Raw genomic sequence first — 17,781 nt, forward strand, 5'->3', positions numbered from 1 at the left:
CCCATTTTTATAGATTACACGACATCTGCCTGGAATAAGTGCAAATGTTTATCTCAGAGTGAGCATATGTCAGATGTGGTGCTTTATTCATTTAAAAAAACATTTTTGCACATCACTCAAGCGGCTCAGCGCTGAGCATGGAGCTACTTTTTGAATGGAGGCCAGACATGCTGGGTAGGGGAGGGAAAAGAGAATGAGGGAGGGAAGAGGGTGGGAGAAGCGGCTCCTGTTTCCAGCTCCGTCTCCAAGGGGACCACCGAACCCACCAATCGCGTCGCTGAGCGCCAGCAAGCGGGCGATTCAATTGCTTAAAGGCGCAGCAACCACTTTCAAGTGGACAAGTTGTGGAAGAAAATCAGTTTCAACACTGTAGTTAGGCAGTTTTCTTTCGTTCTTTTTTTTTTTGTAATTATTTTTATTAATATTTTTGTATTATTAAATGTGAATTCACATGTTAGTTTGAGCCCATCCATTTCTCATAGTGTCTGCCTAAATACAAACGAGGCATCATACTGTTAACACATCCGTTTTCAAAACAAGTAACAGTTGTGTACATATATTCACAAACTGAAAGGACAGTCTATGGTGGTAGGTTGTTATTTATTCAAAAAAGATGACAGGTTCACACTCGGAATGCGAAGTAACGACTGCCCAGAACTTCCAACAAGAAAAATAAAAATGTCTCGGCATATAATTAAGTCGTAGTCCAAAACCTTTTTTTTTTTTTTTTTTTTTTTTTAAATCAAACAGACTTCATATGAGAGGCTCACATAAAAAAAAAATAACTGCTTTTTTAAGTGCAAGAAATAAAAAATACAGGTTTATGGTTTATGATAAAAAAGAAGGCAGTCTTCAGTTTTAAAATAAAGTTTCATTTAATGAAACAGGAGTGTGGAATGTACTTTTTTTTGCTTGCTTTGACCACAACTGTACCACACCATGCCGTTTTGCAGAAGTAATCGTCATGTCAACTGGTTGGTTCTCCCCACAATATTTCCAATAACATTCAAAATGTGTTTGTATTCATCACACCACAGGCCATACGAACTTGTTTTGCATCAGTTCCAGCTGATTTGTTTTTATTCTTTGTCTGCCCGGACAGGCTTCAGCATCATAACATGAGACGATGTCGACAGTGCACAAGTCTGTTCAAATTTTCCCATCACTTGCTACAATTTTTTGATGGTCTGTTTCTTAAAGAGTATTATATTGCACAAAAAAATGAGAGGGGCGAAAAAACAGTATGTGCCATAAAAATACCAAAAAATCCAGTTTCACACCTGCGATCGGGACCCATCCACATATCACGAGTATGATATACATAAACTCCTAACTTTACTATATTACAGTACATATACAATCTTGAAACTAGTTCCAGCTCTGAGGTATGTGTATCCCCCATGACGCCATTGTATTGTCTACAAATACTCAACAAATCTGCTCTACAACTGTACAAAAGACCTAGCTGAAAAATCACAAGGCATTTTTGATGCAAGTTTTAATTTAACTTAATCCTTAAAACCAGGACTCCCTTGCATGCGTAAAAACAAACAAAAAAAGGATAAAGGGAAGAAGTGCCTGAAACTCACTGAAAGCACAGTAAGAACATTCCCTTTTGACTGTACAAAAATATGCCTGAAAATATCTTACTTTTTCTTTTAAAAAGATGAGGTCTGTCATGTATCAAAATGTTTCCTCCACGTGTTGTGTGTACGCTGCTGAGGTTTGTCAAATTTATCCAAACAAGGAGGAGGTAAACAGAATCGGTTACAAAAAACAAAAACATTTGATTTAGAAATTACAGAATTTTTTTTTTTTCTCTTGTTAAAGTAACATCCTGAACAGTTCACAGATTTGCTTCGAGTCAGTCCACAAGTTTCGTCTCCCTGCAGTTTGTCTAAAAAGAGGATAAGATGCATAGAAGTTTGTGTTTTTCCCCTTATGTGGCAGGGGGGGAAAAAATCCATAAAACCCTGTCATGTTGCCAGATAACAATTAAAAAAAAAGTTTGTTTGTTTTTTTAAATTTTTTTGCTACCAGCTTCATAAGCATCTCAAACCTCACCTTGCCTGCTGGTCCTGAAACACAGGACCACCCCCCCAAAACAAGAGGGAGGCAGGGTCTTTAGGGACAACTTGATCAGGACAAACATATCATTGAATTCTCCCCTCCGTGTTATTACTTTTTCGCTCAGTATGTAAAGACCAGGTCGGAAAAGTTGGCCTCCAGCCAGTCCCCCGCGATCATCTCACTGAGTTCAGGCGTGCAATAGTCTGGGAACTCGAAGTGAGAACCCAGGCTGCCCTCGCTGAACGAGTCCAGGTCTTTATCCACAAGGGACAACGACAGGTTCCCTGAATTGGGGTTGCCCAGCTCCGAACCAGACGCGCTGGGGGCGAAATTCAAACTAAAGTCAAACAGCAAATCGTCCGCGTCCTCGGAAGAGGAGCTGCTGGATGAGGAAGAGGAGGAGGAGGAGGATGAGGAGGAGGAGGAGGATGTGGAGACCGACCTGGAGGATGCTGGTGAGACGGAAGCAGCGTGCAAAGCGCTCTGCTTGGAAATGTTCTTGATGTTGTAAAAGAGTCTGTTGGCGGCGGTGTTGGTGGAGCCGCGCAGCTCCTCGTACATGCTGGCCCCCTCAGACTCGGCCGAGGAGCTCAGCGTGGGGCTGGCGGGCACTTTGGCGACGTTGTACGGCCTCAGGCGCTCCTCCTTAATCCCCCCGACCCGCTGGTGGCGGTGCATGTGCTGGTGCATACGGTAGTCCTCCTCGAAGTCTTCGTCGTCGTCCTCCTCGTCGCTCACGGGCTCGCTCTTGATGACTTTGGCCGCCTTGAAGGCCGGGAACACGCCGCCGCACTCGTCCGCGTAGGACTTGGGGCCGCCCTTGGTCTTGATCTTGCTGCACTTCTTGCTGGGGGTCTTTGCCATTTTGCCGCACTTCTCCGGCGACGGCGCCGACGACGACGACGACTTGGAGCTGTCGAGCTTTGGTTTCTTCTTGGGTCTGTACTTGTAGTCGGGGTAGTCGGCCATGTGCTTGAGCCGGAGCCGCTCCGCCTCCCGTATGAACGGGATCTTCTCGCTGTCCTTCAGCATCTTCCACCGCTTGCCGAGCCGCTTGGAGATCTCGGCGTTGTGCATGTCCGGCGACTGCTCCATGATCTTTCTCCGCTCGATCTTGGACCACACCATGAACGCGTTCATGGGTCTCTTGATGTGGCCCGTGGCGGTTTTGCACCAGTCCGGGTTGATGGCCACCGGGCTGCACGCCATAAATTCACTCTCCTCCGAGTCGGTCGCCTCCCGTGACATGCTCCCGTCCGTCTCGCTGTTGTCGGTGTGTTGCACCATGGTGCCACCCCAACGTCTCTCAACACTCTCTCTCTCTCTCTCTTCCTCTTTCTCTGGGGTCTGGGCACGCCGGTCTTTTCTTTTCTTTTTTTTTTTAGGCGTCCAAACGCGCGCGTCTCAAGCTCTGCACTCTTTTTGCAGACTTCCAAACTGCCTTCTTAACTAGTTATCGGCTTTTTCGTGTCGTCTGCGTCACGGTGCGACGTCCAATCACGTCGCTTGCACTCCGCCCAGCCGAATCCATCCAAGACTCCTCTTAACCCTTTTAGTCCTCCCCGGATGAGGAGGAGAAGAGGGGGGGGGGTTGTTGGTGCTACGCAGTGTCTGGGCCAACACTTCGGCATAGACGAGCGAAATATGCACACCAAGATGACCATCATGCATGCAGCATTAGTGGGCGTGAAAGTGAAAAGAAAGCGCATATGTTCTCGTTCTAGGCGTTACAGTATTAAATATTGTATTGTGCAGATGTGTGTGCCGCAAAGAGATGTGATTATTTGCTTCGCCCCCCCCCCCCCCCCACTTCCTCAGGTTGGATACTGAAGGTGGCGCTTGGACACTGTTGCATACGCCTGGATGCGCTGCATGCACTGCATGCACGCTGCCCGTCTACGGGCTTGTGTATTTTAAAGAAATGGAGCCACAAACCACAGTATTGTCAGTCATCTTCGATATCAGCTCATTTTACCTTACGTGCATTTAACTAAGTGTTATTGCCCCAGCTAATTTTGGTGACGTTTCTTTCCTGTCTGTTTCTCTCTCTGCGTGTGCGTGTGTGGGAGGGAAAGAAGTAGGTCAGTAGTACAGTATTTCTTTTTCCCCAGGTCTTTTTTTCTCTCTCTCAAAAGTGTTGCATGTAACATTATATTTGCACATTTTAATTAAGGAAGAATGTGGGCCAAATAAATCCAAGTGATTATATGCTTTGATTTACATATGGAGTAATGCTCGTGTGGTGAGTTTAAAAAGCATGCAAACACAGAATGGTACCCCAGTTTCTAATTTGGATCCGCACCGCATTTGTAGCTACTCAAACTCTGCTTATGCCTGAATTTTGTCATGAATGTATTGAGAAACAAGGGAACATCTAAAAGAAAAACAAGATATTAAGCGAAAGTGAAAAAGTCAAATATTGTACTGTTTATATAAATGAGTTTGTGGTATGGTTTGGGCTTGCCCGTAAGTACTGTTGAAATAATCATTTGCAGCAGCTCCACATTCTTAGATAAACACACTCTGCATATGCCTGATGTTTGTCCTTATGATTAATGTATGCGGAGAAATGATGCAAAATATAAAAACGTCAAATGAGTACAAATGAGTGCATGGTTTGGACTTGGCATACCGTTTAAAGCGTCTAAATGTTGCAGGCCTATTATGGTTCAGCACCAAATTGCACAACTTTATTGATACAGTGTCTGACTTGTACATGGGATTGCATTTCTTCATTGGAAGTCAGGCACTGGTCACTGAAAAATTATCAAAAAACTAAAAATAAATGCCCCAATAATAAAATGGTTGAATGAAAAAAATCTGAAAATATATAAATGGCATGATTTAGACTTAGCAAGATTACATCTGTCAGAAGTAGCAACACCTAATTTGGATCAGCAACAGACAGAACTATTACATATGTCTGAATTATGTTATTAGTATTGTATACATTTTATATATACAATATAAAGCATGCACGGGGATCAAAGTCTAGAAATAACTACAATGATTGTCAGTGCAGACCTCCACCAAGACAAAACAATGCTAGATCAATGTGACAATTATATCAAACATGAAAATCATGTCTCAAATTAGTACATGTGAGTATATATTGTGATATGAACTTGTACTAGCATAGTTTAATGTGTGCCACTGAAACTAGAATGACAGAAAGCCAAAGCCAAATAATCCAAATTTGGATCAGCATCAAAGATTTGGGCATGGAGCACTGAAAATGAAAGAAAATGATTTAAAAAAATACTTCATGGTAAAATGTGGCATTGCAGAATAGTTTAAAGCATGCAAAAAAAGCTATAAATACAAATAACTAGAATGATGATCTAATAGTTCTTTAGACAACAACCAAATGCTCAGATTTTGTAAGATTATTTCCATGGATTTAGATGTTAAAAATAATAGACGACCCAATATTAAGTTAAAATCAAAGCCAGTATTCACAACTGCATCTGAATTCACCCCACCCTTTCATGAAGCTAGTTTTGTGTGTATTTGCGTAATCTACTGAAAAACAAAGACATAACGAAGCTTATTTTGAATGCATTTATGCAGCCTTGCCCATACAACCAATCGGGTGTAGATGTAGGGGAGCTCCCTGTTGACATTTGCTGTGTCAAGAGTGAGCAGCATCGAGCTGGCTACTCTTGTACGCCATCCAATGCCCCCTTCCCCCACTCCCTTTCTCCCGGCCCTGGGTGGTAGGTAGCCAGCAGTGCTATTGGAGGCCGGGCCGATAAGGCCCCCCTCTCTTTTCTCTCTGCTTCGTCCCCTAGAGGGCAATCACTTACCCTTTGGAAACCCTCCCCCCACGTACACCCTGCCACCTTATTTCCCCCAGCTGGGGCTTAGGAGTGTCTCTAGACGGCCAGGGAGAGGATAGCGAGGGAGGGGTGCGGCGTAAAAATGGAAATGGGGCTGCAACATGGGACAAAGATGCTGAGATTGTTTTGAATACAGTTTCTGGTTCTCAGACAGCGAAAGGGCTGCAATGATTTATAATGATGCTCCTGATTAAGCTTCATCAGATAGTGTCAGGAGGCTGGAAAATGCACATGCAAGTTTCACAATATTTCCCCTCACCTTTGGTAATTATTTGAAGAGGTTAGTTTAAATCACACATGGTTACAAGCCACAATTTAAGGGAATTCTAGTCCAATTCTGACGTGCATAAAAAAGCTTATTAATTCAAATGAGTACACAACCTTAGGTGATCTATGCTCATTGCTTCCCTATAGCCTTATCTCTTGATGATGCTTCCAGGCTGGACACATGAATCACCGGCCTGCTTAATGATGAGCATGCAGGGTGGCTGTCCTGCTCATTAGCATGGCTCATTATTGGTTGTGAATGAGGTGTGGTGTCAGCCCATGCAGCCCTAGGAGTCATCTTCGGGAGGGGCTCGTCGCCATGTCTACCTCACGCAACGCAACCCCACCCCCCTCAAAACCCCATCCCCCTTGCTTCACCCACCTGACTGCCTCTTCGATCAGGCTGAAAGGAAGAGTTGCTGGAATACAAAAATATCTTTTCGTTTTCACTCCACAAGAACAGCCTGTGTATTTTTATTTTTTACAAATGGGTAGCAGCAATTTAGTTTAGTTATCTGCGATGACGTCACTGCGGCTATCCCGCAAGCAGTTTGCCTTTATACTCGAGCACAACCCACGTGCGCTGTTTTGAAAGTGTGCTGCAGTTCTCCTCCAAGTCGAGGGTGTCACTGCGGCTGGTATTGGCTAGGACGCCACGGGGTGGAGTTTCCGCTGCATTTTTTTTTTGTGGCCATTTCCAGTAGCCGTTTTTACTTTCCTTTCCGTAACAAGGAACAAAGCAACAACAATGGCGACCGTGGAACAGAGTCTGCTAGAACAAGTGGACTTAGCTGACCAGATGATATATTTAATTTTGCTGCAAAAACGATCGAGAAGGCGGAGGCATAGGTGCTATGTGGAACTTTTTTTTCATCCACATTAACTGTAGTTATCTATATTACAACTGCATCAAATGTAGCTAAGTTTCATCTTACATACACATTCGTGTTATCTAACCACTGTAGGAACAGAACTCTGTTGTAAACCAACCTGGATGTAACTTACATATAATACAGAGTAGTGATTCAGATGGCAAAACGTACAAATCTCTCACAATCAGCATAATGCAAACTCCAGAACACTTAGTACCTGTTTCTGTTCCTGCGCATCTCAAGCGGGCGTGGCTGGCATAAGTCAATTTTTATTGCCATTTGGTGCCATGGGTGTGTGTTATGGTTGTAGTCTTCCCCCCCCCCCCCGTCTCGCACACACCTGCTCCTGAGAGCATCTTCCCCACCTGTGCCTCGTTTACTCTAATTACCCCATGCATTTAACCTCGTGTCTCATTCCTTCTGGTCGCCAGTTCGTTGTACCTTGTTGTCACTTTTCAGCATTCCTTGTTTTCACATCACAGACTCATACTAAGTCTAGACCCTGTTCTGATTATTGACCTTGCCTTTTTGCCTCACGTTTTTTGGATACTGTTGCCTTTGCGCATTGCCTGCATGTGTACCGACCTCTGCCAGTTTATTAAACCTCTCTTTTTGAAACTGACCATTTGAATTGGAGTCATGCATTTTGGGTCATGTCCTTTGTTCCGCTCATGACGTTTGGGGCACAAACGCATGACACCGTTCTTTTTAAATTCCATGGATTTCATACGTAATCCAGAGTTGTCAGTCCGATAAAAATTTTTTTTATACCAAATCAACTCATCTCATAATCAATAGGGTACAGTGCTATAATTCCTTCCTGAAACTTCTTGTTGGGTCTCTGTTCTTGTTGCTGTGCACTGGCTTCAGCCACTTGTCTGGAAAATAACCTAACCCAGCAGATGACAATTTTTATTTGTTCTGTATTTTGTACTTAATACAGAGCAGTGATTCAGATGGCAAAGCTGATGTGTATAAATCTACATAGCTCACAATCAGTCTACTGCAGTGTTTGGAGTAATTTAGGAAGTAACTCTTCCTCCTGAGTTGCTGTTCATGTGGAACACCTCCAGTCCCTGCAAAGTAGCAAAATGTCTACATGCGTATATGACTCATTGCCATGTTTGCAGCATGCAAAGCAAAGCAACCAACCTGCCTGCCTCATCCAATCCAATCAGGCTACTGAGAAGAGTGGCTGATAAACTAAAACATGTTTCAATTTCCACTCTAGAGATGATTAAATAGTACAAATCTGTAGCATTGCTGCATTATCACAATGTGATTTCTGATACACCCCATTCCCACTGCTCCCCCTGAAGGCTGACGTTTCAATGCTTATTTGCTGCCTTGTATCAAGGGAGAGGACATTTTATTCTAGACCGATGGAGTGTTGAATTAAGTGATGGTTTTCATGTAGGAGCAATGAAAGAGGGTTTCAGGGAAGATGTATAAAAAAAAAAAAAAAAAAAAGCAAAACAATTCTCTTTGCATTGCTTATCTAAAAGCCCCCTGAAAGCAGCTGGTGCGCTCACAAAGGACCAGTGAAGCGTTAGATCAATACTAACCCTGGCTGGAGGCTATCTGAAGCTCAAAATGCATGGATCCATCTCCTCTGCATAGGCCTGAGACAGGTGTGGACTTCTGGAAGGCGCTATCTGATGGCCTCACAATGGATGAGTGTGGCTACGGGGGAGGGGTTGTTTTGGTAGCGTATAAAAACGCAAATTAACTTTTCAGTTGACAGACACATTCTTGAGTATCCTGTGTGCTCGGGTTACAATGTTTATTGCTCACACCGTGAAGTGCCATTTCTCAAGCCCTGTATGGTGGACGCACTTCACACTTGCCATGTGTTTGAATTTGTATAACAAGTTCCAGGAGTTAAACAGCAGCACAAGGTAAAGTGTTTCTCCTATACAGCCCACGTGGGGAACCCAATCTTGTATGATAAATGTGATGATTTACAGTTCACGAGCCAGTCGCCATTGTCGATTTACAGTTCACGAGCCAGTCGCCATTGTCTTGGCCCATGTCTTCCAGATGACACTAAAAGCAGCCACAGTATGTCAGCCGCTGCGCAATTCGCTTCACTGCCTGCCGCTATATGAGCTCATTCCTCACACATCACGCTGTCTCCCTCGCTCTCTTTTTGCAGATAAGACAATGAGGAGCAGTGGTGGAACTTGTTGTCCCACCACTTAAGTGTTTGCAGCCTTGGGGCCATTTTTAATGCCCACGCCACCACCCCCAAACTCCTCAGCCTTCCCGTTTTGCATCAGCGATTCAATGCAAATGGGTCTCCCAGGTGTTAGGTTCTTTGTTGACCTCCTTGATGTGGCCTCTGTGTCTCAAAGGCCTAATGCTTAGCAGATACTTGAGAGTGGAGTATCTTTTCGTGAATGTAAACAGCTGATTCTTGAGCACAGTGCTGGAATGTTTGTCTCGCAGACGGCCATATACAATCAGACGTAAACGACCTGCGAAAAATCCTCTTTCATTCACCCTGTTTGCCATTCAGCCCATGCATAGGAAGGGCCACTTGCCCACAAACATGTTATTTCTTCACATCAACTACAGAGAATAATTAACATTCCAACAACTAAAGTTTTATCCAAAACGCTTCACAAAAAAATACAGCGGTATCTCTATGAAGTGGTATCCACCAGAGGTTTTACAATTTGGAAGTTGACCACCGTTTTCGAGAAAAATAGGCCTCGAAAGGCTGCAACACGCCAAGCCGATGGTCGGTCGTCGGGGAGTCTGTGAGCGTTGTTGAGAGTCGTCGGCCTGGTTGGCACAAGTCAGTTGTCGTCAGGCTGCTTTTGGTCGGCCGTGGGAGGCAGTCAGTTACAATTGAGCATGCTGACTGGCTGTTAGCTCTCGAATCAGACAAGAAATGGTAGTGACGAAAGCAAACACACGAAGCTAAGAAGGCATCCAAAGAAGGCACACACATTTTTCTCTTTATTTAGAGTTCGTCATACGCATATTGACGACATGGCCACCTAGATGGAAGAAAGTGAAGAAAAAGAAAGGCTACGTCCACTGAGTGATGAAAACAAAGCTCTGACAAGAGATTGAAACTTGTTAGATCAGGTGATAATTTTTTTTATTTTCTTTGAGCTCTTTAACAGAAACTGAGCATGATTGTTTGTGTTATTGTTCACTTGTGCTTGGCAAAAATCATGGGTTATTTCTATCAAAATCTATTGAACGTTAGCAGGCTGACTAGCATGTTGAATCTATCCTTTTGCAACAAGAGGAGGAACTTGTTACAGACATAAATTAACAAGGCACGAAACGTACTACTGTTTCTCTCTGTGTTCCATAGAAAGAAAAAAAAACGACAGGCAGGCAGCACTAGATGCTAAATTGGCTGCAATTTCTAAAACTCCACACCATAACAGAGCTGAGAGCTGTGCCAGCACCCCAGAGCGGACCCAAGGCCCTGTACTCCCTTTGAAGAATCCACCATGAAGGGGAGACATCATCCTCACAAGTCGGAGATGAACATCCATAAAATAGATATTACATAGATAACATACTTACACAACCATTGTGTCTCGTGTTATAAAAGCTGAAGAGGAATTCTCTGCATGTGCACAAGATATGGAGTAGTCTCGCGTCGGGTCGAGTCTTTGCGGTGTGTACGCTGTCACTTTAACTGGCCCGATGTGCCAAATGTCTGTCAGCCATGATGGCCGGTTGGCTTGGTGTTTTGCAGCCTTAAAGTCACACATATGCACAAAAAACGCCATTCCAACCACCCAGACAGTGGTGAACAATTTTACACTTGTGACACTGTTAAATACCTGAAAATATATTGTACAGTTCAGAGACTATTTATATAATGTATAGTCAATAAGGTTTTATGAAGGCAACATATTATTTCTATTTTCAAATCTTCACTATGCAGTACATATAGACAGATGTATTTGGCCACATGATCACTACACTTACAAGAAGTGAAAATGGGAAAATAAAACATCAAGTTGGTCCCCCTTTGCACTGATGTTTGATGGGGTTGAGGTCAGGGTTCTGTGCAATTTCTTCCACACCACACGCATCCAAGCATGCCTTTATTTGCCTTGCTTTGCACACTGGGGTGGTGCTGAAAAAATAAGGGTTTTTTCCCAAACTCTAACCAGAAAGTTGGAAGCATACAATTCCAGTCCAAATTGTCTTGGCAAGATAACTAATTAAGATTCTGAGGGTAATGAGGGGTCTAGTCTGACTCGTGTTTGCTTAATTAATTCAGAAGTATGTCTTGATACTTTTTTCTTGAGAATATATTTAAGTTTTACTGTATTTTCCAGCGTCAGTTACTCCGTAGCTTTTTAGATAATTGTATGCAACTAACTTTTATTCAAAATTTTTAAGGATTCATGCATGCTAAAAGAAATGCTCCAGAAAAACGGCAATTGCCCCACTGACTGAGTAGTTAAATCATAAAACTCTGAGAACTCCCAAGTGAGTCTCCATTCTCATAGTCGGAAGCCATTTCAGATAACATTGGTCTGTTGGCACCATCATCATGCAAAGGCATAACAGAATGTTGCATAGATAAGCCGAAAGCACCACAAACTGTCTTCAGAAATATGGCAGCAGCAAACTTGGCAGCGATCATTCAAAACATAGACATTGTTATACGTCAGCGACAGGATACTGGAATGCAATGAAACGATTCACATGCAGATACAGCTTTTGTCGTCTTAAGTTGTCTGCTGTATACAGACAATGTCACTATTACAGTGAAGTAGTTATTTAATTGTTTTATTTTGTTGTTTTATACACACTTGGCTGTGTCAAACTAAGTATGTATATGCATACAGCATTTTGATGTTTTTCTGGGTTGGTTGCAGTATAAAGTCATAAATGTCTTATAAATATCTCGGGATCTGTGACTGATAAATTGATTGCCGACTGCATTGGGGAAAAGGGAGGCACTGCCCCAGTAAATGCAATGAATTGTTTGTTTTTACAGTCTGTATTTTATACTTAAAATAGAGTAGTGATTCTAATTATAAAAAATGGACATGTATTGTATAAATGCATTATCCATCCATTTTCTGAGCCGCTTCTCCTCACTAGGGTCGCAGGCGTGCTGGAGCCTATCCCAGCTGTCATCGGGCAGGAGGCGGGGTACACCCTGAACTGGTTGCCAGCCAATCGCAGGGCACATAGAAACAAACAACCATTCGCACTTACAGTCATGCCTACGGGTAATTTAGAGTCTCCAATTAATGCGTGTTTTTGGGATGTGGGAGGAAACCGGAGTGCCTGGAGAAAACCCATGCAGGCACGGGGAGAACATGCAAACTCCACACAGGCGGGGCCGGGGATTGAACCCAGGTCCTCAGAACTGTGAGGCTGACGCTCTAACGAGTCGGCCACCGTGCCGATAAATGCATTTTGTTTGGAGTAATTAGATTGAATCAAGTCTATCTGACTGTCCTGACTATTCTTTTTCATGCTGATCCTAATGTACTAGTTAGCTTAGTGGGCAACTTAAAAAATAAATTTGATGCCCGAATTCTGCCTAGAAACAAGTAGTACAGTACCACTGTAAGTGTAAATTTCCTTCCTGTTCTTGCATGATGCCATCAGCCCCTCGTTTGTCAATTAAAGAGCCAAGTGGACTTGGCTGGCACATGTAAAATTGTTTATTGGCCTTTGAATGTTTACACATATTATACCTAGCAACCAGTGGCCATGGCCATGACAACAATCTCTGAGTAATTATGTTTATGTTTAATGATGAATTATGCACGTCTGTGTTGGTTAGTTACCGTAACACAGTACTAAAATGTTCCTGATATGTAGCCTGTAAGTGGTTCCATTTTTCTCCCATATAAAATTACAATTCCACAAAATATATCCATCCATCCATTTTCTGTCGTGCTTGTCCTCATTAGGGTCACTTCTTCAGCTGACTTTGGCGAGAGGCGGGATACACTATGAACTTGTCTCCAGTCAATCGCAGGGCACATACAGATAAACAACCATTCACACTCAGATTCACGCCTATGGAGAATTTAGAGTTTTCAGTTAACCTAACATATGTTTCAGGAATGTGAGAGGAAACTGCAGTATATGGGGAAAAGCTACAGCAAAGGGAGAACGATTAGAACTCAGGATATCTCAACCGCGATTGGATCCCTATCAAGAAAATTAAGCTTCTTCACAATATCCTCTTTTTTTATTTTTAGGTAGGACTATAACTCTTGCATATCCATAAACTAAACTAAACACCACATCCAGGGGAATTCTACACATTAGAAAATCCATACATATATATTATGGAATTCAAGTGAATCTATGACTAAATACAGAGAGTGAATGTTAAACTACAAGTGCTGAGTGTCTCCATACAGGTGACAAGCGCTTGACTGTTCTGTGAGAAAGTATGACAAGTATTTCCTGTATTTCTCTGCTCTTAGAACCACAAAACCACGACAGTGCAGTGGTCAGAATGCGATGACATCATCACGCAGCTTACACTGTACAGCATGTTCGACAGTAAGCATATTGCCACGTCATCCCTGAGCAATGCACGTTTAAATCCTTCAATTATATAGCAGCAGCGGTGCCGACATGGAAATGTTGTTTACCGTACGAGTCCAGCACTCCTCCGGTTGTATTGTACATTGTGCCTTGTGTTAATAAACTTGTGGAGGAAGAGCCCTCCAGGCGCTTCGCAGCCCTCGTAATGAGAGTGTGTTTAGTCTGGAGACTGTGCGACTAATGCTGATGGATCATATGGCTGCAGGTCCAGTCTTGAGCTTGTTCACACACTGGAAGTTTCATTTGGAAGTCTATAAAATGTGTGTCAGTCCACAAGAAGATCATTTTCATGTTAATGACAGACCATTCATTCCAACTGTAAACTACAAAACGTTGTGTTATGTTGAGCTTGTATGCAAATACAATGAAACTCTCTAGGGCGAAAGCCAAAACCATAACCCAAAATAAAATGATTAAGTTTACAAAGTCCGTGTCCAGTATTTTCTTTTTAAATGTATTTATCAATGTGAAAACTCTGCCTGACATGGTGTCTACATGTTGTCATCAATCACTTTCTAAGGCAGAGGGGAGCATTAGCAACCATTATTTATAGAAACTTGCATTTTACAGGGTTTGGACTTTATTTTCACCTTAAGCAATTTCAAATAAATACATAAATAAATCTGTTTCATGCATGGTCACTGATGGTGCAGTGATACACTTGCCTGACTTCTATGCAGGTAGCATGGGTGAAGTTGTGAGTGTTTTCTTCTCTTGCTCTCCTAAATACAGATTAAGACTAGGTTAAGATGCTATTTATACCAGACATTTTACCTGACATTAACTTTAAATGCAAACGTGTGTTTACATGGCAGCAATGTGAAACCTGAAATATAAACAGACACAGAAAGGTCTTCTGGCACTGTTATAATTTTCGTTTTAACACTTAAAACGGCAGACTGTCAGGAGTCATTTGCATTGAAACTGGATTATATTTTAGGAACAAAAAAACAGAAAACAGCAAGTCCATTTACTAGTGACGAGCAGTGACGTTCATGGCTGGTGAGGCATTAATATTAGTCAGATTTACATATTTATGAGTCAAACAGAGTGACGTAATTTGTATTAAATTTGAAGCCACACATTAAAAAAGATTGTAAAAAAAAGAAAAATAATAATAATAGCCGGAACGGTGGGCGACTGGTTAGCACGTCTGCCTCACAGTTCTGGGGACCGGGGTTCAAATCCAGGCCCCGTCTGTGTGGAGTTTGCATATTCTCCCCCTGCCTGGGTGGGGTTTCTCCGGGCATGCCGGTTTCCTCCCACATCCCCAAAACAAGTGTGTTAGGTTGATTGAAGACTCTAAATTGCCCGTAGGTGTGAATGTGAGTGCAAATGGTTGTTTGTTTCTATGTGCGCTGCGATTGGCTGGTGAGCAGTTCAGGGTGAACCCCGCCTCCCGCCCGAAGATAGCTGGCCCGTGACCCTAGTGAGGATAACCGCTAAAGAAAATGGATGGATAATACTAATTATAATAAATATAATAAAGTGGAAATATGCAAATTCTGCAATTTTAACAACAAAACCATGGACATTATTGGATTTAAAAAGAAAATCAAAATACAGCAAAGAGTAGAGAACCAAAATGTAAAAGAATTTGATGTAATCATTTTTTTTTTTTTTTTTTTACTCTTTATGTGCAGGTGAGGCTCTGCCTCCTTTGCTTCCCTTGACCTCATGTCCTTGCCATGCACATATGCCATGAATTAGCTCTGAAAATGCAATATTGTGATACAAAAGTGGAAAGGTATTAAGGTTTATACAACATTCATTAATGAAAATAGTTTACATTACTCCATTTTACTTTCAATTGAAATTTAATAATTCAAATTCAGTAGGTATACTAAGAACCAACTCCAAACGTTATCAAGTCACCTTCATTAACAACAATTTTCACAAAAAAATGAGTTAGAAAACAACTCAGTTGTTTTTGCCAAAGAAACATTTCATTGAATTCTGCTCTCTGCTTTTCTACTGAGTGTACTTGTTAATTTGAATTCAAAGAATTTTTTTTTTTTTTAAATGGACGTGTTTACCAAGTTTCACAATTGATTTCTGGGAAAAAAACCCAAAAAAAAAAACATTGCTAGGTTCCCGCTGTGGCCATGTGCGTTTGCTTTCCTGCTGGCCAGCCCCGACTTGCCCCCTTTCCCGAGATAAGATAGTGTTGACTACAGGCCAGTGTGTGTAGTGAGTGGTGGTGAGGAGGAGTGGTGGGGGGCCTCCGCTGTGCTTAGTCACCCTCAGCCGCATCCTGTGCTCTGAAGTTTTACTGGTTTATGATCTTTGCACCATCCTAAGAATAGTGACAGTTCAAAGCAGCATGACAAATTGAGAATCCATGCCCCGTGGACCTCTTTAATGAGCCGCCAGGGTGAGCCCAAATTCAATTCAGGATTGTTTTTAAGGTTAACGTGAACTCTTAACTTATGCATATGTTTGCAAAATGACAGTGAGAAGAGTTCTGTTCATGATCGTGCAAATTGGATTTCTGTTAACATCTGTTTACTTTTTTATCTTCCATGAAAACCATAGAAGTTGAAAGGCCTTCACTGCTATCTATACATATATACAACCAACACACAATATACAGTATTTGCAAGGTTATTTTGTACAAGCTGTTGACCTTCATTTATATGATGGTCAAAAAGTTAACTTTATCAGCTCAACACCTACCCGGGACCCAAACATGTACTACTACTGTACATTTAACCATATTAGAAAGAACATGATAGACTTAATTAATTTATGATAGTAAGCGTGAACCAAAAAGCCAAGAAATTATGAACATGATGCTGAATAAAACTTACCTCATACAACCTGTAAATTCAAAGAGGCCAAATGTAAGATCTTTTAAATACCCTTTTAAGATCACTTCAATCAAATAAGACCTCTCATTCACTAAATATGACCCTGAGGAGTGTGCAAAAATATCCTCGATACACTTTTTGATAGACACCCTGGCCCAAAAGATTGTTTGTGGTTTGACTCATTCCGATCTCAATTATGCTAAAGACCACAATAATATCATTGTCGAAGACTACACAAATAAAATGTAGCAAAATGGTTTATTGTAGCTTTAGCATTTTTAAGACATTTGTAGACAGATTTAAGGCTTAAGTGTCCTTTTTAAGTGTAACCAAGGCCTGTATGTTGGAAAATCTACATCAAGACTTTGAAAGCATCCACAGACACCCTGTAACATACTGTAGATTACAGCATTTTAATCTGGCAGTCAGCAACCCAATAAAAATTGACCAGTGATTTATTTTGGGTGCGAGCCCTAAAATTGGGAAACCCTGCCATGCTAAAGAATAATATAAAATAGGTAAAACTACAACTTGCTATACAATTGTCCCTTGTATTGGTGTAAAAGAGATGAGGAAAGAAGATATTCTTTTTTCAAGTTGCAACACAGTGGAGCAAATCTGCTGCATCAATCAGGCTTTAACCTTGAAAACAAAAACAAGAAGAAACGGCCTCATGAAGAGACAAGCACCTGAAGCAAATCTGAGCATTCAGTCATGTTTGAACAGTGACCAGATAAGATAGCTCAAAGCTATCAGTGCGAGATGAATTCCCAGAGGAGTTCCCTGGAGGGGTTTCATCAATGTAGTGCGAAGGAGAAAATCAATTCCTCAAACCTCATGGTGAAAAATAACCACCTAAAACCAAGGAGGAATTAGTCTTACCCTCAATGGCTCCATCCCGTTGAGGAATAGCAAGTCAGGAAAGAGGTAAAGGACAATCATTCCAGCATCGCGGCACGTAAACACGGCACAACTTTGTAAACATCATCATAAATATGTGGGTCAGAATGAAAACATCCTTTTTACAGTTACAAGGAGCTAAGTAGGTGGTCGCACACAGTTGTAAAATAACCAAGTAAGTAGCCTTTAACCTGTTTTCCTTTTATATAACAGACTTTTTCATAAGGATGGTCATAATAATTAATAAAATTATTGTCAAGAATTGGATTGATTGATTAATTGTCTCTTGAAACAAAATTCAGGAAAATGCAGTGCACTACTTGGCTGTAACCAGCAGAGGCACTGTTGATTTAGCCCCAGCAGGTTTGTCATCTATTAAAGGACCTTTATGATGCAGATTTTTTTTTTTTTTTTTTGGGCGGGGGCTATCACCCTTTAGTCACTGAAAATATTATCAAT

At 41.8% G+C, this 17,781-nt stretch overlaps 1 protein-coding gene across 1 annotated transcript; it reads right to left on the reverse strand.

Moving 5' to 3' along the window:
• Positions 1-487: 487 nt before the first annotated feature.
• On the reverse strand, positions 488-3,473 carry sox11a (SRY-box transcription factor 11a). The gene has a single exon (XM_061697008.1). The coding sequence runs from the start codon at positions 3,355-3,357 to the stop codon at positions 2,191-2,193; it is 1,167 nt and encodes a 388-aa protein (XP_061552992.1). The 5' UTR covers positions 3,358-3,473; the 3' UTR covers positions 488-2,190.
• Between the last annotated feature and the right edge of the window lie 14,308 nt (positions 3,474-17,781).

The sequence above is a fragment of the Phycodurus eques genome, chromosome 14, assembly GCF_024500275.1.
Source record: "Phycodurus eques isolate BA_2022a chromosome 14, UOR_Pequ_1.1, whole genome shotgun sequence".
Lineage (NCBI taxonomy): Eukaryota > Metazoa > Chordata > Actinopteri > Syngnathiformes > Syngnathidae > Phycodurus > Phycodurus eques.

What these genes read in the sequence shown, in the direction of transcription:
- sox11a (XM_061697008.1), bottom strand. Translation starts at nt 3,357, where the DNA reads ATGGTGCAACACACCGACAACAGCGAGACGGACGGGAGCATGTCACGG.